This window comes from Vombatus ursinus, unplaced genomic scaffold, assembly GCF_900497805.2.
Source record: "Vombatus ursinus unplaced genomic scaffold, bare-nosed wombat genome assembly UNPS02009205.1, whole genome shotgun sequence".
Classification (NCBI taxonomy): Eukaryota; Metazoa; Chordata; class Mammalia; order Diprotodontia; family Vombatidae; genus Vombatus; species Vombatus ursinus.
The window spans coordinates 44055534-44077640 of record NW_020948983.1 but is presented as its reverse complement, the minus strand read 5'-3'; the positions used below and the strand labels follow the sequence as shown (position 1 = coordinate 44077640).

The 22107-nt window shown below is 35.9% G+C and overlaps 1 protein-coding gene across 2 annotated transcripts in view; it reads left to right on the top strand.

Annotated features, from left to right (window-relative positions):
- CERS3 (ceramide synthase 3) overlaps positions 1 to 22107 on the top strand; it is a 98088-nt gene that overhangs the window by 50006 nt on the left and 25975 nt on the right. The window contains exons 10-11 of one of the 2 annotated variants that reach the window (XM_027852181.1): positions 1037 to 1143; positions 5668 to 5821. The exons of the other annotated variant lie outside the window; for it this stretch is intronic. Coding sequence (XP_027707982.1) covers positions 1037 to 1143; positions 5668 to 5821 — 261 coding nt within the window. The remainder of the gene's footprint in view (positions 1 to 1036; positions 1144 to 5667; positions 5822 to 22107) is intronic. 2 annotated transcript variants of the gene reach the window in all.

The window sequence follows — 22107 nt, the reverse complement described above, 5'->3', positions numbered from 1 at the left end:
ACTGCCAAACAATAACGTGAATGAACCTTGAATGAATTAACCATAGCACATTAACTTTCCTTCTACACTAAGGGACTTATCATGAGTCCTTCCCAGTAAACACGATGAACATAAACAGCATGTGTTAACATAAGACAAACAAGACAAATCAGTTTTTCATGGTTGATTTCAGTATACAGTAGGGCTATGAAGAATACTGCCTCACTCCAACCACAGTAGAAAGAGCATTGGTGGCAGGCTGTGGTAAGCATACCTATAATACCTGATTCTGGGGAGACTAAGGCTGATGGTTTGCTTGACCTGCCATGGGCTAAGCAGATCAGGTGTTTGCACCAAGTCTTGCACCAATATAATGAAGTGGGGTGGGAGGTGGTATCAGGCTGCCTAAGGAGAGGGAAGCTGGCCCAGGTTGGAAATGGAGCAGATCAAAGCTCCTGTGCTGATCAGTAATGGGATCAGACCCATGAGTGGCTGTTATATTTGTTGCTTGAGCAAGATAGGGAGATCCAGGAAAGGAAGGAAGGAGGGAGAGATAGAAGGAGAAAAAAAAAAGAAAGAAGGAAGGAAAGAGGGAAGTAAAGAATGAGGGAGGAAAGAAAGAAAAGAAGGAAAGAGGGAAAGGAGGAAAGAAAGGAAGGAAAAAAGAAAAGAAGGGGGAAAGGAAGGCTGCCTGTCTTGCAATTCAGAGAACGTGGCTTCCAACTTACTTCTAATAATATTTATGACCTTGAGCACATCATTTAATGTCCTTGGGCATCAGTTTCCTGATCTATAAAATGAGAGGGTTGGACTAGATAGTCTGTGAGGTCTCTACTAACTCTCTAATTCTATGACCTATGCCTGTTGTAACCTATTTAATTACAGTCAGGTCCACACCTACCATATCATTTTTCTCTTAACATCTTTTGGCCTCTTTCTGTGTTGGATGGAGATATTCAATGCATAAATTAAATTATTCTAAAGCTGCCTCTGCAAGTGTTGTTGAAAGTTTGTCTGTTGACCTGTTTTTGAATGAATTTTCTTTGTTTTGTTTCAGTCTGCTAAAATATTTTCTTATGCTGGATGGAAGCAAACATGTAACACTTTATTTTTCATCTTTGCTGCTGTGTTCTTTATTACCCGCCTAGTAATTTTCCCCTTCTGGTAAGTAGGCCAAGGTTATTTGCTATCACATTTCTGTGAAATTTAGTTTTCCTGTCTTTAATTTTGCTGAGGTAGGTTATAGCAGGGTGTTGAAGAGCTTCATCACCTTTCTTTCCCTAACAAGAATGTTGATCTCTAGCTATGAATGTATGAAATAAGATGGAAGAAAAAATATGGAGTCTTTTATTTATTATGGAAGCAACTTCCATTGAAGAACCATTCCCACCATGGCCAAACACAACATACACACCTCAAGCCATTGTGAAAAAAAAACAAAAAAACACAACCCTAGCATTTCAGTGTAACAGATAGAACATGGAAGTATAGTTTAGGAGTGACACCAATTGGGAGCACTAAAATGGAAAGTACATTAGCAAAGAAATATGTTGCAGTAAGTTCTTATGTTCACTCTAGAGGTTCTCCCTTAATGAACATGGATCTGTCTGAGAATCTTGTAGTTTCTCCATCTGCTCCATCTGGAACATCAGCATATTTTCATAAGAGGTATTTGCCATTGGTCATAGATGTAACTGATATGTTATCTTGACCCAGCCATAAAGCTTGTCTGCATAGGGATCATTGCCAAAGAAGGCATTGTTCACCTAAGCATATATATGGAAAGGTAAATGGAAATTGGGAAAACAAGTATTAGGATTGGCAGAGAATAACCAATATCTTATCTCTCTTGAAAGTCTTTCCTCTCATAAACATAATTCTACATGTGTATCTTGGCATAAATCAAAAAGACACATTAGTAGTAAAGAAGCCACAGGTGAGTTGGAGAGAACTATCCAGAACCATGTGTTTGGTCCAGCACGTATTTTCCTTCCAACCTAAATGTCAGATAATCTTAGCAGATAGGTCAATGCTGTTGTTCGATTTTAATATTTAGCTGGCAGCACTGGCATTCAAGGACACTGACTTGCCACATAGGACTAATTCTAATTGGACATTAGTTAGCTTTGGGTATTTTCTACAACACTACAGCATATAGCCACTGAATAAAGGAGCCAGACATCAGGGTGCTATGAGCACTATCCCTCCCTCCTCCGCAACTTCTCTTCCCCCAGTGAACCAGAAGTGTTTTGTTAATTATTCTTAGGTATCTTGATCATGGTAGACATTTTCTTTAGGGGTTTAGAGGAAATCAGAGTTCAGTCTAGAGTAAAATTTGGCACACCTGTTTTAAGTGATACCTAGTAAAAGCTGAAATCAGATCTTAGATAGGAGAACAAAATCCTATTTGAATGAAGAAAAAATGAAGGTAATTTATGCTTTTAAAGTGACATCAAATTCAGAAAATGTCTGAGCTTCATTCTCAAATCTCTTACTGATTAAGATATAGTTTTGGTGAGTCTCACCTTTGACCTACATGTTTAGATTAGTGATTATTGTAACACAAATGATGTTACCTTAACAGTAACTTTAATTTTGATTAATGCAGAAGGTATTGGCATTATACAGTTGTTTATGATGAGTAAGTGTATATATCTTAAAAATGATAGCCATGTTTATAAGAAAAGTACTGATTTGCAACTAGTTTCTACCTACATATCTATGTACTGTTAAAGTAACATCATTTGTATAACAATAACCACTAATCTAAACATGTAGGTCAAAGGTGAGATTCATCAAATGTGTGTCTGTGTCCCTTGGTAATCAATCCTATACTTTTAAGCCCCAGCCACTTGCCATGGTTTCTGGGGTTCAAGTTGAGTTGATAAGACACATCTGGCATGTTTTCAACTCTTACTTCCTTCAGAACCTGCTTCGGAGTGCGATTCTCTTCAGTTCTTACTGCTTTCTGGGAGTTTAATCACTATGAAATAGACTTTGAAGTCTCAACTGATCTACAAAATTCCTCTTGTTGAAGTCCAGTGAGCCTCACTCATTACTAAGCTGAGAAAGTATTTCATCTGACTGTAGAAATTGTAGAGCAGTCAACATACTATAATATAGATGCTTAAAGGTTCTTTTGGAAAGTTCACCATGTTGTAATCCTGGAGTTTGCTAGTCAGTGTGGCTTTGCAGTTTATGCACAATTGCAGTGGTCACCGTGAGAAGAGAATTTTTTTTTCTCCTCCTTTGTTAGGTTGGTTTTATACACTTATGTATAAAATGAACTTTGTAACCCCATATATCATTTTAGGGCAGATCATCTGGAAGAATTCACTTTGGTGGCACTTATGGTGGGGGTTTTAGAGGGAATCTACAATATAGTATTTGATTCCCTATCACAGCCCCAATAATATAGAAAGAAGGGGTGCAGGACAAGAAAGGATCCCAGCTGACCAGTGCTTGTGCCTAATTTAGATAGTTCTTGAGGACCCATAGCCCTGAGAAATAAATAAAAATTAAATATTATCCCATAAAAAAAATTTTGTTTTTTCCTGTCCTTCCTTTTCTAAACCCTTTTCACTTCTACTTTACTTTAATTTTCTCTTACATATCTCCCTCTTCTCTGTGTGTAACCTGGTTTCCCTTTCTTTCTTCCCTTTGCCTTACTAATAACCATGTCCTCAAAATAAATAAAAATTCCTTACATTGTTTTTCTAAAAGTTTTTGGTCCTAACAGTATCAGGCATAAAGGCAATTATTTTCATTTAATTACCTAGTAACCTAATTTCTTCATAATCTTCTATTCATTAATTAACTTGTATATCTTTGAGGGGGAGGGATTTTTATTTATGCTAATGTATCATGGAAACAATATCAGGGACTCATAGTATAAAAAAATTCAGGCTATTCCCCTGACTCTGGGCAATGTTGCTCTATAAATATCAAAGAGAGAATTATCTAACCTATTCTTTAAAAAGTTTCTTTCATACTCTCATGAATTGTGTAGTTCAAAAGTTTGTTTTAATTATCTAAACTATAGCCTTTTGTGTGGTAATTCTAGCCCTTTTTTTGTACTCTTAGAGGTATAAGATGGCTAGTTACCTTTCTCATTTTAATTATTCATACATTTATAGACTGTTATATATGTTCTGTACTCTCCATATGTTGCTAAAAATGTAAATTGCTTCCAAGTCAATGAATAGTTAAGATAGTAAGTACAATGGAAAGAGCACTGGATTTGGAGTCACATTAAGTGACTCTAGTAGCCTCTGCTACTTAATACCTGAGTGACCATTAATAAGTCATTTTACTTCTATGGGCCTCAGTTTCCTCATCTGAAAAATGAGGTGGTCAAACTAAATGATCTCTAAGGACCCTTCCTGTTGTCCCGATTTGTCATAACTTTCCTTCATTAACTTTCATTTTCTAATTAGAAAAAAAAATTAACATTCATTTTTTTAAATGACCTGAGGTAAGGAGGCATTAAGGCTATTGCAATAATCCAGGCATTAGGTAATAAGGGTCTGCACCAGGATTGTGTAAATTGAGAGAAGAGGATGTATACAAAATTCTGTGTAGGTAGTTTCAACAAGACTTGGTAATATATTAGATGAGTATAAGTGAAGAATCAAAGATGATCCCTACGTTGTAAGCGTGGGTTATTGAGATGATAATTGTGTCCTAGAAAATAATTGGGAAGTTGGGAAGAAAGGGGAGTTTAGGTAGAAAGATCATAAGTTCTCTTTTGGATATGTTGAGTTTGAGATGTTTATAGGACATCTAGTTCAAGATATTGAAGGTGCAGTTGGGAATGTGGGACTGTAGCTCAGGAGAGTAGAACCAGATATATAGATTTTGGAATTATATGTATAGGCATGATAATTGAACTCATGGGAACTGAGATCACTAAATGAGACAATAGAAAACAAAGAAAGAAGAGGGGCCAGGATAGAGCCTTGATTCTAATCTCTCTGAATAAAATAATGGGTGTCTCCACACCCTATATTCTTCTAAATTTGGAAAAGAGGGATAAACAACAATATAATAATGCTCCATCAACCTTGAAGCCAGACTTCTGGCAATCAAAATCACCTAGAAATAAGTCAAAACAGGGATGGGAGTGGACTTTCTAAGTCTGAATCTCTAGATTTAAATCAATAATCTTATTTTATGTACAATTTTAAAATGTATTTTTCTCAATTACATGTAAAAACAATTTTTAACATTCATTTTTAAAAATTTTTGAGTTTCAAATTTTTTCTTTTTCTCCCTTTCTAACCCCGCTACAGATTAGAGGCAACAAATCAGAAGAAGGAGGGGGACTGTTAGAGAGCTGAGAAAGGACAGTTCTTAGCAGTTGATAGACACTCATGCCTCACTAGTCCCTAAGGCATCACTGCATTATAACTCCAAAAAAAGTATTCTACTTTAATTTATCTTCCAAGATTATGGAAGTGTTATTTCTTTTGTTACTTACTAGAAAAGGGAGTATGGCAGTATGGTTTCCTATTGAATGTATGCTAGAAATAGAGAGGTGATGAGAGTTTTTTGTCTGGGAGGAAAATAGTGTTTATTTTCTTATTCCAAATTTATAAATGAAATTTCCTGAGATTTTAAAGCAGGGTGGGGGCAGGGGGAAGACACTTATGTTGTCAGAAATTTCTCATTTCTTATTTTGTTTTTCAGGATTTTATATTGCACATTGGTTCTACCTCTACATTATCTTAAGCCTTTCTTTTCATACATTTTCCTCAATGTGCAACTCTTGATCCTGCAAGTCCTTCATCTCTACTGGGGTTACTATGTCCTTAAAATTCTCAAAAAATATGTATTGAAAAAGGTAAGTCACTTCCTTCCAAATTGCATAGCTTGTTGTTGTTATAGTACACTTTTTAAAAAAAATCGTCAATGTTATGGGAGAAATAACTTCTCTTTGAGTTCATGTGATAGGTAAGTGCTGCTAAAATAAATCTACCATAGTGCAGAAATTATAAATGTAAGAAAAAACCTAGATTTTATTATTGCATTTGAGCATAGGTTCAAATCTCAGTCCAAAAAAAATAAATAAATAAACCTGAGCCCCTATTGGGATTCTAACAAAGAGTCTTATAGACAAAATTCCATCAGAGTGACAGAGAAATTAGGGTTAGCATCAGAGCTGAAATTAGGCTTGGAGGCGAAATCTTGTACATTTCTCTTAGACCATAAAGGTTAAAGAAAAGACAGATTCATAATCCTTTGCTTCCTTCAATGTCATAAAAATTGAATAGACTTAGTTAAGCAGTTGTACTCTCATACATCCTCTGTGGAAACAAACCTAGTTAAGCAGATTCTTTGGGTAAAATAAGTCAGGTTACAGATTAAACACTGAGTTTGCAAAATCCTACTCTTACAAAACTACAAGGCTACCTTTCAAAGAAGTCACGATGAGCTAATTGAAAGGAGGGGATTTACAAGTTGGTGTCAGGACAATTCTTCCACAAATAAATTATTTTTGGGAGGCTATTAATAGATGTATTCCCTTCTTCCTCTTGACTTCACATCTCAGCAAGGTCGAGAGATTTTTTTAAAAAATTCTATTATTATTCCATGAGTCAGATAGATTTTGGTTAGGAGAGGTTAATATTAACAGAAGACAGAATTTCAGTTAACCAAAAGTTGCAGAAGGAAAGGCCCTGAGTTCTGAATAATTAAAATCAATAAAAGAAAATGAAAAATAAAAACTTCCCATTACATCAGGAAAAACAACAGGGAATGAACTGTTTCAGTTTAATTGCATTTTCTAGTTAATTCTCAGTTAAGGAAAAATCCTCTTCCCTCATCCTTTAGAGAAGTAATCTTCCTAAAGTACAGAAGCATCATACACAAACCAAATCTAAAAAATGTTTTTAAGAAACCACTTGGATTACAAAGCAAGTGAGCATTATAATTTCTTTAAGAGTCAAAATTCTTTGCCAGCCTTGTGGGAATTTCTTTTTCAGGTCTCTTAACCAAAGGCAGGGCCCTTACTTGTTATTTGCTGTTTTTTCATTTCACCCAGTAGCTACGAGGGTCCATTTTTTTAAAAACTGAAACTTCACAGTTCCATCTCATACTCTCTATTTACTGACATCATTCTTTGTATAAACTTCAGGAGGTTGTTGATGGATTTTTGTCAGCATTAAAAATCTAATTGCAACAGACTTCATCTGGGAATTACAAATCAGGGAGAGAATTCATTTTTAAAATAAAAGCTCACCATGTCAGTTACAACTGATTCACTTTATATTACTCCATGTACCTAACAGAATACTATACAAATAACAAAGTTGTTGCACTGAATGTAATACACTAGTAATTAATATTAATATAGTTAACAGACTTTTTTTTTGTTACTAACTATAGTGTTAGTGTCTTTTCTGGATTTAGTAAATGTGCTTTAAATATGATTTATTCTTTGACAAATGAAAATATTTCAGGGCCTTAGTATATTATTTGTGAGTTTAAATTTTTAATCAATAAGGACTTAAGATATAGTTGGAAATTGTTTCCTTCCAATCCCAAGATAGGCAGGTTTGTCATATTTGTAGATGGCATCTGAAAATAGGAGAGATATTTAATATGTTGGATGACAGTCATTATTTTTAGAGAAAGATAAGGAGAGAAGTATATAAGGAGAATTGACATACTTGATCTAGAAGGGAAATCCTAAGTTCAATGACACCAATACAAGCCCAGTATAAATTGTGACCTACTAAGTTCATGGACTATGGAGGGAATTACTAGATCAACTATGTTATTCAGTCATTCAGTTGTGTCCAACTCTTTGTGACTCTGTGAACCATAGCACACTAGGCCTTTCTATGTTCCACTATCTTTCAAATTCTGTCCAAGTTCATGTTCATTGTTTCCACGATACTATCTGTCTCATCTTTTGCTGTCCCCTTTTCCTTTTGCCTTCAATCTTTCCCAACATCAGAATCCTTTCTAATGAGTTCCATTTTCTCATTATGTAGCCAAAGTATTTAAGCTTCAGCTTCAATATTTGGCCTTCCAGTGACTAATCTAGATCCTTAAATTTGGCCTTTTTACTGAATCCAAATTTTACAGAACAAATCTTTTTATTAAAAAGATTAAGGATCTAGAAAGCCACATGTGGCCCCAAGGCCACAGGTTCCCCACCTCTGGACTAGCCTGAATTAATTTCTTAAAGCATTGACTGATTTGACCTCCTTATTGTCCGAGGGACTCTGAAGATCCTTCTCTAGTATCACAGTTCAAAAGTGCTAATTCTGAGGTGCTCAGCTTTCCTTATAGTCAAATGCTCACAGCCATACCTTGCTACTGGCAAAACCATAGCTTTGAATGTACTGACCTTTTTCAGAAAGGTGATGTCTCTGCTTTTTAGTATGCTGTCCAGATTTGCCATTCCTTTCTTTCCAAGGAGCAAGTATCTTTCAATTTCATGGCTGCAGTCACTATTTCCAGTGATCTTTGAGCCAAAGAATAGAAAATCTGACATTGCTTCCCTTTTTTCTTCCTCTTTTTGCCAGGAAGTGATGGGACTGGTTCCCAAGATCTTATGTTTTTTTGATGTTAAACTTCAAGCCAGCTTTTATACTCTCCTCTTTCACCCTCATCAAGAGATTTCTTAATTCCTCTTCACTTTCTGCCATCAGATACTAACTCAGTAAAACATACAAATCTATCTAAAAATCCTTCTGTATAATGAAAACAGAATTATTGAAGTAATGCTTTTCTTTCCAGTTGTGGTCCTTGAACTACCTATGTGACCTTAGGCAGGTCACTTCAAGGTTTTGAAGGGCTGTCATATGAAAGAAAGGTTATACTTGATTTTCTTGACACTAGAAGGCAGAACTAGGAGGAATGGTATTAGATGACTTACTGCTCGGGTACCTTGGACTAATTGACACCAAGTTACCTTCTAGTTGTTTGAAATAGACCAAAAATGGCAGATAGAGCTTAAAGATGGAGATTTCCTGAGGTTATTTCTCTCTTTCCCACTAGTTTGGGCAGGAGAACAGTCATACTCATATTTTTCTCCTTCGCATTTGACCACTTATCAACAATATTGTAGAGTTGATTCTTTCTCATGTATGGATTTGATTAGATGGCCTCTGAGATCCCTGCTGACTCTGAGAGTTGTGATTATGAAAGATAATGGGAGAGATTTTTATTGTCACAGTATTCAGAGCAGTAAGATACTTCAGTGTTCATTTCATCAATAAATCAACAAGCATTTAGTAAGCACCTACTGTGTGCCAGGCTCCGCAGTAAGTGCTCCTATGCGAAGATACAAAGAAAGATAAAACATAATCTTAAGGAGTTCAGACTAATAGGGAGACAACAAGAAAACAACTATGTACAAACAAGATAGGTACAGGATGAATTGGAGATGTCCAGGAGAAGGAAGAGAATATCCAAGAGGGTGATTCATATAGTCAAAGTCTACATTCCCTCAATTAAAAATGAGGAAACTGAGGTCTAAAGAAGTTATTTGCCCCAAATCACACAGGTAATAAATGGTTGAATCTATAAATATCCCAAGACAAAACTTTTTTTTTAAACTAAGTGGCATCTGGTTATTTTTATCAATATTTTCCTCTTTTCCCTAAAAGTGAGTTGGTAAGAAATATTTCTATTTCTTTACATTTAATTGATTGATTTTTTGACATTCTATTATAGCCTAATAAAATATCACTAAAAAAAGTTAGATTAAGGTAGCTGAATGTTAATAATAATAAGAAGAGAAGTTTGTGAGTGCTTCCACATTATGGGGGTGGTATGGACCTAATAACTAACCATTTCTCTTTGGAGTGAAATTTCCAGGGCCATTTACTCCAGGCACAGATTATGCCTTAATTAATTGGTGGATGACAATAGTGATGGACCTGGAAAGAAGCCTGAAACAACCATAATCTAAAGTCTGGAAGGTTCTTCTTTTTGATTTCATCACCACTTGCTTATTTCCAATTTACAATATATTCTGCCAGCTTTGATTAAAAATCCAACGGGTTGGGGAATTGTGGACAGGAATTCCTGATTTTTTTCATGCAGCACTTTGGAGGAACTGTTTCCAATTGCTATTTGACAGCATCGGCGGCTGCAGCAGCTCTAATCCTTTTCAGTTCAGATGACTTCAGCTGGCTTGCATATGCAGCCTGTTTTCCATAGCAGTGGCAAAACTGGCTGTGAAATCAGCTTATTCTTCCAAAGCTGTAAAGCCTCCTTTTAAAAGAATGCTATCTGTAAGGCAGAATTACAGTACAAAAAGGGGAAATCTTTTAGAGGAGAAGCTGGCCTGTTGTTTCAACAAATGCACTTAATATACTTTCAGCATGCAAATACTATGGTGGCTAGACTATTGCATAATTTAAAACTGGAACCCAAATAATTCTTTGGCTACCTAGTACAAAAATGTCCTTTTATTCCTTGAAGTGGAGGATGAAAGAATATTTGCCAGGAAGCTTCTTGAGGACAGAAATTATGTCATATATCATAGTGTCTAGCCTAGTACCCTGTTGGAAATAGATTCCCAATAAATATTTGTTGGACTAGTGAGTGAATAAATAATTTTAAGAAAAATGTCATACAATTTTGGATACAATGCTGTCACAATTTGTTTCTAATTTGAGAATTTTAATAGGGATAAATACATTATTTCCATAGCTTTCACTTACTCAAAACGGTAGGCTATAAATAATAGATTACATTTCTCAAAATAGCATTTTATATTCCAATTTTATTTTTTGCTTTTTTGTATGCTAAGGTTCTGCTGTACATATAATTTAATGAGAACCTTCATTCATTCATCTTGGTTCTTGTTTCTCTGAATAAAGATTTTTGTTGTAGTTTTAAGCTGTTTCAGGCAATTGACCTATACATACAGGGTGGCAGTTGTGTGAGTTAAGGGAAGTCTTTGTAGCTACTATGACATAGTAACATTGATTTTAGTTATTAGCATGGTTAGTTATTAACTTAAATTATATTTCAGGAAGAATTATACATAGTGTCCTAAAAGTCTTAATGTTTTGAACTTTAATAGCTCAGCTTATCAGTGTCTGAGAAGGCAATAGAATAGTGGACCTGGGTGTTGAAGGGGTTCAAATCCAAGCTCTACTTCTTATTAGTTCTGTGGTAGTGAGTATAATAAATTCCTAGAGTTCAGCACTGGGGGTAGAGGATAAAAGTAAAGCAAAAATACCAGGAAGCAAAACCAAGATCAAAGCAGAGAATAAGTTCTGAGTGTGCCAGGAAGATTCCAGGGTTGATTTTTTTTTTTTTAAAGAAATTAATAGACTTACTGAGTCTTCAAAGCCTGGAACTGTATTGCCCCACCAAATTATTTACCCATTCAGCCTTATTTTCCTTATCTGTTGAGTGAAGATAATAATATTTGTGTTGTACTCTTCACAAGGTCAGTTTGAGCAATATACATCATAAATCATAAAGCATTTGAGCTATTACTTGTCAAAGTGAAAAGTATTTCCAAAAGATGTTGGAAAAAAATATAAAGTGTGCTTTTATTCATTTTTCATTTCTTACTGTGCTTGGTGGGGTGAGGAGGAGTAAGAATAGGAATACTGAATGCTCATATTATAGATATATAGAGATATGTAGATGAATATTATATTACATTATGATATAATATAATAACATATTATTATATACTATATTGCTTTGTTATATTATATTATGTTATTCCATCAGAATATTATTATATTATTCTTGATTGTTTCCAAAGTAATATAATATGATCAATTAACCACTATTCATAGCAATTCACTTCAACATTTTTTAAGCACCTACCCTGTAAGGATCTGTGTTAAGGGTTCTCATAGTTTATATTCTGCTGTGAGTAATTCAACTAGTATGTAGATAAGGAAATATAAGGTAATTTTTGAGGAAGAAGAAAGTAATAACAACTATAGAGAATGGGAGGTTTTATGAAGAAAGTATCGCCCAAGCTAAATCTTGAAGGAATAGAATGACTATGGAAAGCAGATGTATAATTAAATTTGACAAGAATTATGGGAAGATGGAGGTATGTTAGGACCTAGAAGAGCCTAGATCCCTTATAAATAGCCCAATAAAACAACAACAAAAAAAAAGTACTAGAAATAACAATGACAAAGAAAACCAGAGAAACAGCTGTAGGCTGTTTTCCACACTACACCAAAAAGGTAGCCACAATCCTGCTTAAACTCTAGATGGATACACATAGAGTAGATAGAATGCAAAAACAAGCAAGTAGCCACAGCAGGAGATGGGGCCAGATCAGCCACCCAGGATATGGTCCACACCTAAGCCGTTGCAGGAGACAGGGCTCATCACCTAGCAAAGGACATAGATAACTTGTCATAAGCCACTATAGGAGAAAGAGCCAGACCAATGCCTAGGCAGCCTGTACCTAATCCAGATCCAGCTAGTTGATTTCCAAAACAGAACCCAGGCAGTTTATGCCTGAACCATAGAGGAGACAAGGCCAACCCAGTGCATAATCCACTAATAGCAGTAACCTCAGTAGGAGAATGGGCCAGGGTAGCATCTGCAAAACAAAGAACTGAGGTCTTGCTGGAGGCTTGCCACCAGCACAATCTGGTTGGAGCCTGACAGGGTCACAGCAAGGGCCCAAGCCAATTCTTTGTTTGGGACTGCACAAGGAAAAGGAGCCGAGGCCAAAACCTAAGTTAAGAGACCAGAAAAGTGAGCCACAACCAAAGAATTCCTGCAGAAGTCATCCTACTCTTTGCCACCATATCCAGGACCAAGCAAAGCCTGCCCATGCAATCCAAGAGTGCAAGAGTCTGACCCAACTATAAAACTGGAATCCAGAAACTGAGGCTAGAGATAAGAGTAATCAGAAGTAAATGCTGAACACAAGAAATACTGTAGACTGAGAAAAGTGCAAGAGGTAAATTCAGAAGAGAATAACCCCACAACCAATCCAAGTAGAGCCTTATAATTCAAATGAACATGTATTTTTTGAGGACCTACTGTCTATAAGGTACTGTTCCAGGGTACTAGGGATACAAAGACAAATTGCAAAATAGCTCTTACCTTTGAAGAACTCTATTCTACTGGAAATAAAGGGGTACATTTCAGGCTATGAGGCATAGGCTAAGTAATGACACAGATGAGCTGGAATGGAGAATGCAAAGAATGTCTGTTAGACCAGTTTTGTGTGAATAAAAATAATAGGAGATAAGTTTGGAAAGGGAGGAAGAAGCTAAATTTTGGAGGGGGGGGGGAAGAGAGCTATGAACACCAGCCATCTGTATTTTATCCCAGAAACAAAGAGAGTTACAGAAAATATTTGAGCAAAGAAGTGACATGGTTTGGTCTGTACCTTGGGAAGATTATTCTAGCAGCCATGTTGAGGATGAGTTATAGAGGAGAAACTCAGGAATCTGAGAATGCCTGATAAAGGGTGGTGATCCTGTGATTACTAATAAAGAGGACTAATAGAAAACATTATGGAGGTAGAATCTACATGTGGGAGAGGTAAGAGAAAGGAAAAGGATAAGGATGACTTTGTGTTTGAAAACCTGGGGACCTAGGAAAATGTTGGTAAATTCAGCAAACACAGAAGATTAGAGGAAGCTCATAGGGAGGGAATGGAGATAGTTTTGTTTTGTACCTTTCATGTTTGATATGCCAAAATCACAAGTAGGTGAAGATGGCTGGCTCAGTGCCTGGCACTGCAGGACTCAGGACCTTGAGAGAAATTAGAGTGAGATTAATAGATTTATAAAATACCTGCATTTACAAAGTCAGTAGCAGTCCTATTTTAGAGTTGTGAATACAAAGATTTGTAGAAAGGTAACACAAGGTTACCATTCTACAAATAAAAAAAAGAAAAAGATCATTAAAAACTTTTCTATTGAGTTAAAAAACACTGAGTTAACAAAGAAGGTAATGTTTAAGTTACTGATAAAGTAGACTCACTGAAAATTAAATTAACTCAAAACAATACTTTGCTTAAATTTTTAAAAGTGATATGGGCCTACTTTGAGAAATTATTGTGACATGGAGGTGATTCTGGATTTTTGAAGGTTAAACCAGTGAAGTATAACTCTTTAAATTCTACCATTCTGTATAGGCTTTGAATATGATACTGGCAACAAATTAAGTCAATTTTCTAAAAACCAGCTTACCTAAATGCAGAGCAGTTTATCGCCAGGAATCTAGCCACTTGGTGATAAAACAAAGAACAATAGCAAATGGTAATTTTGTGGAAAAACCTCAAGGAAAATAATTGCAGCTTATTCACTATCTCTCTTTTTTCTTTTTTTTAAATTTATTTTGAGTTATCAACAATCACTTCCATAAGCTTTTGAGTTTTAAATTTTTCTCCTCGTCCCGTACCACTTCCCTCCCCAAGATGGCAAATTCACTATCTCTTGCTGAGGATAAGGAGGGAGAAAAATTTGTTGAAGAACTTCATAAGACCCTCCACGTTAAATCAATGTGTACTTTAATATTTCAATACAAAGGTACAAATAGATGATGATGGTGATAAATATATTGGAAAAAATATGGATGACTGGACTAAGAAATGACAGAGAACAAAGATTTGTAGACTACACAGAAGCCTCATTACTATATATCATGAAAAATTCCTTTGAGAAAAGAATAAGAAGATATTTATATGGTGAGCACAAAATGATATCATGAAAATTAAATTGAGTATACTGAAAAGACAGAAAATGACTTATCATTGATGTAAGTGTTATACATGAGTCAGCTCTCTGTGCACAATTAGATCACTCAGGGCAAAGATCAAAATTAGCACAAAGCTAGAAGAAAGAATAAGAGTGGGCAAAAGATATGTTTGTAATTAAACAACCCCATCCTGAGCTATTGAAACAAGTGAGATAGAGATGGAAGAAACACTGTAGACATTGACTATAATAATTTTATATAGAAGTTTGGCCAATGTAGATGAATTGCCATAATGAGGAAACCCAGAACCCTATAAAAACAACTTTATCCAACAAACACTTGATTTACTTTGCTAAATTTGACCTTTAACATCAAAGTAGCTAAATGAATAAAGAAAGGAAAAGTAGCTAGATCTGACCAAGTTTACATAAAAGAGATCCAGGCTGGAGGTGACACAATTGTGAGGGCATTGAGACATTGATTCACAAGTCATCAGTAGGAAGGGATAATATCAAAGGGTCATGTTAATTCGGTGACTGAGAGAACATCAATGACTTTTCAATTTATATAAAAATTTTATATACACATCAAGGGAATCCTTGTTGAGGGTATTCAGAGGAAACAGGTAGATTTTTGTAAATAATATTTCACAATAAACCATATCTCTACCATTGTAAATTGACTGACAGATGGAGAAAATCCAAGATTCTACTATGCTTATTGTTTGTTGATTATTAAGAAAATATTTTATTGACTAGAACAAAATATTGGCACTCTTCTAATTACATGTCTTTCATCATATGTCAATATTATTCAAAATTTGTTTAAATATATAACAGTAGAGAGAAATTTATTTAAAGACCAGCTGTTACTAAATATCAGACAGGGCATAAAATCGGGTGACATAATTTTGACAAAGATGCTTGCCATTCCCATGGAGAAAAGCCAGCACAATCCCTATAGATAGTGAGCTCCTTTAAGATGCTGCTATTTGTTCATGGCAACTTGCTCATTACGTCAAGCCCTACCATTGTAGACAGGCAGCTGGGTGGCAGAGTAGATAGAGCTCTGGGCCTAGAATCAGGAAGACTCATCTTCCTGAGTTCAAATCTGGCCTCAGACACTTACTAGCTGTGTGACTCTGAGCAAGTCACTTAACACTGTTTGCCTCAGTTTCCTCATCTTTAAAATGAGCTGGAGAAGGAAATGACAAACTATTCCAGTATCTCTGCCAAGAAAATCCCAAATGGGGTCATGAAGAGTCGGGCATGACTGAAGAAAACAAAAAGCATTGTGGAACTTCCTGGATAAGATCTGTAGTGTTAACACCTTCCCCCTAAGATGATCTTCAATTTATCCTGTATATAATGGTGTTTGCATGTAGTTGTTTACATTCTGTTTCCTTCATTAGACTATGAAGTCTTTGAGAGTAAAGACTAATTTTCCCCATTATTTTTATCCCTAGCACTTAGCAAAGTGCTGGCACATAGCAGACTCTTAGCTTAGTGTTGAGATTTGACTCCTAATGACTTAAAAGAGTTTGCCCAATTTATCTATGCAGGAAAAACAAGTGGATGAAGAATATTGTCCAGATTATAATATACAGTTAGGTACCTATAGAGCACATCCATCAGTAGATAAATATAACTACCAATCTATCTATATCTACATCTCTATCTATTTCTATCTCAGCAGCTAGGTGGCACAGTGGATAGAACAATGGGCCTAGAGTCAGGAAGACCTGAGTTCAAATCCTATCTCAGACACTTACTAGTTGTGTGATCCTGGGCATGTCACTTAACCTCTGCCTGTCTCAGTTTCTTCAATTATAAGACAAATGGGAATAATAATCACACCTACCTTACAGAGTTGTTGGGAGGATCAAATGAGATAGTATGTGTAAAGTGCTTAGCATAGTGCTTGGCTCATAGTAGAGGTCATATAAATGCTGATTATTATCTATAACTATAGATATCTATAGTTAGATGTATGTGACAGAATACAAATGGACAACAAGTTGGGACCAGAACTAAATAGGAAGAGGAGCATGGGCTGAATTACCTCTAGAAAATTCCATGATCCTTTAATTTCTCCCAGAAACAAAGGTCCATTAAAATGCTAATATTCTTCAACTATTATTGTTTAGCTGAGAGTCATGAAACACTGTAGTCTTTAAAGAAACAAAAATGAGATTATAAATCGGAGGCAGAACCAAGATGGTGTAGAAAAGGCAGTGAGTTGCCTGAGCTCTGCCAAAACCCCTCTGAAAATCTTTAAATAATGCCATAAAATAACTCCTGGAGTGGCAGAACCCACAAAAGGACAGGGTGAAAAAATTTTCCAGCTAAAGACAACTTAGAAGGTTGGCAGGAAAGGTCTGTTATACCAGAGTGAGAATGGAGCGCAGTCCACCACAGGCTTTGCCAGCATAGGCTAGGCCCCAACAAACCAGGAGCAGGCCTTGGGAGCCATTAACTCTGCAGTGGCAGTAGCTACTTCTGGAACTCTTGGCCTACAAACAGAAGGGAGTTGAACAATTGGTCAGAAGGAGATTCCAGAGGTCTCTTTGCTAGCACTGAGGTAGGACTCTATTGCTTTGCCCATTCTCAGATCCAGGTCACAGTCCCAGGGTGAGGAAGAGCTCTAGCATACCAGAGCTTGCAGCCACAGTGGAGCAAGATTATTGGTCTCATCACAGTTCCAGGGCAGAAAAGAGTGCCTGTGATTGCTCACATACCAGAGCACAGGCTGGAGAATCGTAAACACCTCTCTTTAGATCATACTACCTTGGAAAAACTGAAAAGTTACAGGTCTGCACAAAAACCCTGAAGCTTGGGACAGTACACCCTCTACCCTGGAAGCAGAGCCCCACTTTAACAAAGAGTTAAAAGTCAAGAAATAGGCTAGAAAATGAGCAAACCACAGAAAAAAAAATTCTGACCATAGAAAGTTACTATGGTGACAAGGAAGATCAAAATACACACTCAGAAGAAGAGAACAAAGTCAAAGCTCCAAGAAAAATATGAATTGGTCTCAGGCTATGGGAGGGCTCAGGAAGGATTCTGAAAATCAAGTAAGAGAGGTACAGGAAAAATTGGGAAGAGAAATGAAAGTGATGCAAGAAAACCATGAAAATAGAGTTAACAGCTTGGTAAAGCAAACAAAAAAAAAATACTGAAGAAAATAACACCTTAAAAAACAGATTAGGCCAAATGGTAAAAGAGGTACAGAAAACCAACAAGGAGAAGAATGCATTGAAAAGCAGAATTGGCCCAATGGAAAAAGAGGCACAAAAATTCACTGAAGAAAAAAAAAAGAACTTAAAAAGTAGAATTGGCCAAATGGGAAAGGAGGTACAAAAGCTCACTGAAGAAAATAATTCCTTAAAAATTAGAATGCAGCAAATGGAAACTAATGACTTCAAGAAACAATAAAACAAACCAAAAGAAGAAAAAGAAGAAGTCAATTTGAAATATTTCGTTGGAAAAATAACTGACTTGGAAAATAGATCCAGGAGAGATAATTTGAAAATTGTCGGACAACCTGAAAGCCATGATCAAAAAAAGAGCCTAGATATCATCTTTCAAGAAATTATTAAGGAAAACTGTCCTGATATTCTAGAACCAGGGAGTAAAATAAAAATGGAAAGAATCTACCAATCACTTCCTGAAAGATATCCCCCAAATGAAAACTCCCATGTATGTTACAGCCAAATTCTAGAGCTCTCAGGTCAAGGAGAAAATATTGTAAACAGCCAGAAAGAAACACATTAAGTAGCATGGAGCCACAGTTAGTATAACACAAGACTTAGCAGCTTCTACATTAAAGGATTGGAGGGTTTGGAACAGGATATTCTAGAGGGCAAAAGAGCTAGGATTACAACCAAGAATCACCTACCCAGTGAAACTGAGTATAGTTTCTCCTTCAGGGGAAAAATTGGACATTCAATGAGATAGAGGGCTTTCAAGTATTCTTGATGAAAAGACCAGAGCTGAATAGAAAATTTGACTTTCAAAAATAGGACTCAAGAGAAGCATAAAAAGGTAAACAAGAAAGAGAAACCATAAGGGACTTAATAAGGTTAAACTATTTGCATCCTACGTGGGAAGATGATACTTATAATTCATAAGAACTTTCTCATTATTAGGGCATTTAGGAATACATGTAGACATAGGGCACAGGTGTGAGTTGAATGTGAAGGGATGATATCTAAAAAATAGATTAAAGGGTGAGAGAATAATGCACTGGGAGAAATGGAAAGGCAAAGGTAGAATGAGGCAAATTATCTCACATAAAAGAGGCAAGAAGGAGCTTTTACAGTGGAGGGTAAGATGGGGGAAGTGAGAAGGGGAGTGAGTGAACCTTACTCTCATCAGAATTGCCTCAAAGAGGGAATAACATACATACTAAATTGGGTATAGAAATCTATTTTACTTTACAGGAAAGTAGGAGGGGAAGGGGATAAGTGAAAGGGGGAAAGGGATTCTAACACAGGGAAGACTGACTGGGGGAGGTGGTAGTCAGAAGCAAAACACTTTTGAGGAGGAACAGTGTGAAAGAGAGAGAATAGAATAAACAGAGGAGGAAATAGGATGGAAGGAAATACAGGTAGGAATTGTAACTGTGAAAAAAATTTAGAAGCAAGTTTTTCTGATGAAGGGTCTCATTTCTCAAATATATAGGGAACTAAGTCAAAGTTATAAAAATAAGAGCCATTCCCCAATTGATAAATGATCAAAAGATATGAATAGTTTTCAGATGAAGTAATTAAAGCTATCTATAGCCATATGAAAAAATGTTCTAAATCACTATTGATTGGAGAAATGCAAATTAAAACAATTCTGAAGTATTACCTCATACCTATTAGATTGACTAATAGGATAGAAAAAGAAAATGACAAATGTTGGAGGGGATGTGGGGAAAATGAGACAATAATGCACTGTTGGTGGAGTTGTGAACTGATTCAACCATTCTGTAGAGAAATTTGGAACTATGCCCAAAGGGCTATAAAACCATGCGTAACCTTTGACCTAGCAATGCCACTACTGGGTCTGTTTTCAAAAAGATATAAAAACAAAAAGGAAAAGGACCTAAATGTACAAAAATATTTGTGGTAGCTCTTTTCTAGTGGGAAAGAATTGGAAATTGAGGGGATGCACATCAATTGGGTAATGGCTGAACAAGTTGTAGTATATAATTGTGATAGAATATTATTGTGCTGTAAGAAATGATGAGCAGGAGGCTCTCAGAAAAACCTGGAAAGCTTACAGAAGCTGATGCAAAGTGACATGTACTGTGTACAAAGTAACAGCAATATTGTAAGATGGCCAGCTGTGAATGCCTTACCTATTCGCAGCAATACAATAATCCCACAACTCTGAAGGACTTACAATGAAAAATGCTATCCATCCCAGAGAAAGAATTAATGATGTCTGAATACAGATTGAAGCATACTTTTTTTTTTTACTTCCTTTACATGCTTGAGATTTTTTGTCTGTATTCTTTCACAACGTGACTACTGTGGAAATATGTTTTGCATGACTACACACGTATAACCAATATCAAATTGCTTGCCTTCTCAATAAGAGGGGTGGGGAGAAAGAAAGGGAGAGAATTTGGAACTCTAAGTTTTAAAAATGAATGTTAAAATTGGTTTTACATGTAATCGGGGGAAAATAAAATACTAAACAAAAAAAAACGGTTGACTTGAAAAAAAAAGAAGGGGCTAAGATCTGAAGGGCTTTAAAATCAGAGGATTTTATATTCGATTCTGGAAAGGAGGAGCCACTGAAGTTGCTTGAGTAGGCAAGTGACATGGTTAGAACTGCACTTTAGAGAGATCAGAGAAGCTTGACTTAACGAATCAAGATGTTGCCATTCACTTGACCTGTGTACGTATACACACACATATGCATGTATATAGGTATATATTTCTGAATTTCTAAATTCTGCTCTATATCAGAATATATGTAATATACATATTACATATTTATATGCATCTATACTACATAAGGGGCAGCTAGGTAGTACAGTGGGTAGAGCGCTGGGAAGATCTGAGTTCAAATTCAGCCTCAGACACTTAGTAGTTGTGTGACCCTGAGCAAGTCACTTAACCCTGTTTGCCTTAGTTCCTCATCTATAAAATAAGCTAGAGAAGGAAATGGCAAACCACTCTCGTATCTTTGCCAAGAAAACTCCAAATGGAGTCACGAGGAGTCAGATATGACTGAAATTACTGAACAAAAAATACTATGTGTAGCTTGAAATTCTGAGATATATGAATATGTGTATATATACACATTATATATATGAAATAGACACATCTCAGAATTTAGAATTAGAATAGATTATCTAGTTTAGCCTCTTTTAATTACAAAGAAGAGTAGAATGGCATTAGTGGAGGACAGTGTGTTAGACATGTACTCAGTAAGACCTAGTTTAGAATATTTTTTTCTGAAACTTTCTGGCTATGTGAACCATGATCAAGTCACTTAACATCTATGAACATTAAGCAACTCTTATACTATTTACTTAGTTGTAGGAGGATTATGATTTGAAAATTATGGTTAAGGAAACTGAGGCCAAGACAAGTGGTAGAAGTCTCATTTATACAGTGATTTATGGTTTGCAAAATGTATCCCTGACCACCCTATGAGGCAAGTCATGACAGTGTTGTTATACCATGTTACAGCTAGTTATTAGCAGTATTAGATCTAGAACTCAGGTCTTCTGACTCTTAGACCAGTGGTTGTATACATAGAAAATATGGCAAATACAGACAACTTTCTAGATTATTTTCCTTATTTTTACTGTTCTCAGGTTTAAAAAAAAAAATCAAAGTTCTATGCTCTATGTGAAGATCTTACTGGGAACTTTTGTGAATCACAATCACCAAGTTTTGACAAATCTTAAAAAATATTTTATTTATGATAGCATTGTGTATAACCATTTCTCAAACAGTAATTGAGATTTAGACTTGGAATGATGTTAGAGTTCATCTAATCCAGCTCCCTTAGTTTACAGATGAGACCACTGTGTTGCAGAGGTTAAGTGATTTGATGAAGGTCATAGCTAATTAGTTAGAAAGCCATGATTAGAACTGAGGTCTTTTGTCTCCTGGTCCAATGCTCTGGGAAAATAAAAGTAGATATGAGTATTATGAGGGGGGGAAATTGGCCTATAGTCTAATGAAAGCTTAAGTTTTGAGACTGAGTAACATTTTGCAAAAGGGCTCTTCCATAACTTCATCGTCCCTAGAAAACTCCTTCTTACACATTCTGAAAGAGAGATACCTGCATTAGAAGGTGTCCACACACATATCTATATTTATATCTATTTATGGGCAAATATATGTACAAGTATATGCATATGAATTCCCTGCTGACCCTGTGCCCTAGAGCACTTGGTCAGTAGGAGATAGATAGATAGATAGATAGATAGATAGATAGATAGATAGATAGA